A 311-nucleotide genomic window follows, 5' to 3' on the forward strand; every position below is an offset into this window, starting at 1 on the left:
GACAATTAAAATTATCCTCCTGTGGTTTTAAATCCTTCGTGTGAACCCTCTTCCATCTCACCTCGTCGCGGTTGTATTTAATTAGCAGCTCCTGTTTAATTCTGCGGAATTGTGGGCTGTACACCTGGGCTCACCTCCGCTTTTTCCATCTCTGCCCTTCTCTTTGGAATTTTCCCCTCCCCTAGTGTGAGATCCTGGTGAAGGATCTGTACTCCAGGCTGGGCCTCCAGTACCGGGAGAGCAGTTCTGAGGACGAGGACGCGGCTGCCAAGGCCATGGAAGTGATCGAGATCCCTGATGAGGATGACGAC

The 311-nt window shown here is 51.4% G+C and overlaps 1 protein-coding gene across 1 annotated transcript in view; it reads left to right on the forward strand.

The window, feature by feature from the left end:
• Positions 1 to 185: 185 nt before the first annotated feature.
• SETDB1 (SET domain, bifurcated 1) overlaps positions 186 to 311 on the forward strand; it is a gene marked incomplete at both ends in the record, with an annotated part of 2,736 nt that continues 2,610 nt past the window's right edge. The window contains 1 exon segment of the mRNA XM_009873135.1: positions 186 to 310. Within this exon segment, the coding sequence (XP_009871437.1) occupies positions 186 to 310 (125 nt within the window).

This window comes from Apaloderma vittatum, unplaced genomic scaffold (assembly GCF_000703405.1).
Source record: "Apaloderma vittatum isolate BGI_N311 unplaced genomic scaffold, ASM70340v1 scaffold25957, whole genome shotgun sequence".
Taxonomy (NCBI): Eukaryota; Metazoa; Chordata; class Aves; order Trogoniformes; family Trogonidae; genus Apaloderma; species Apaloderma vittatum.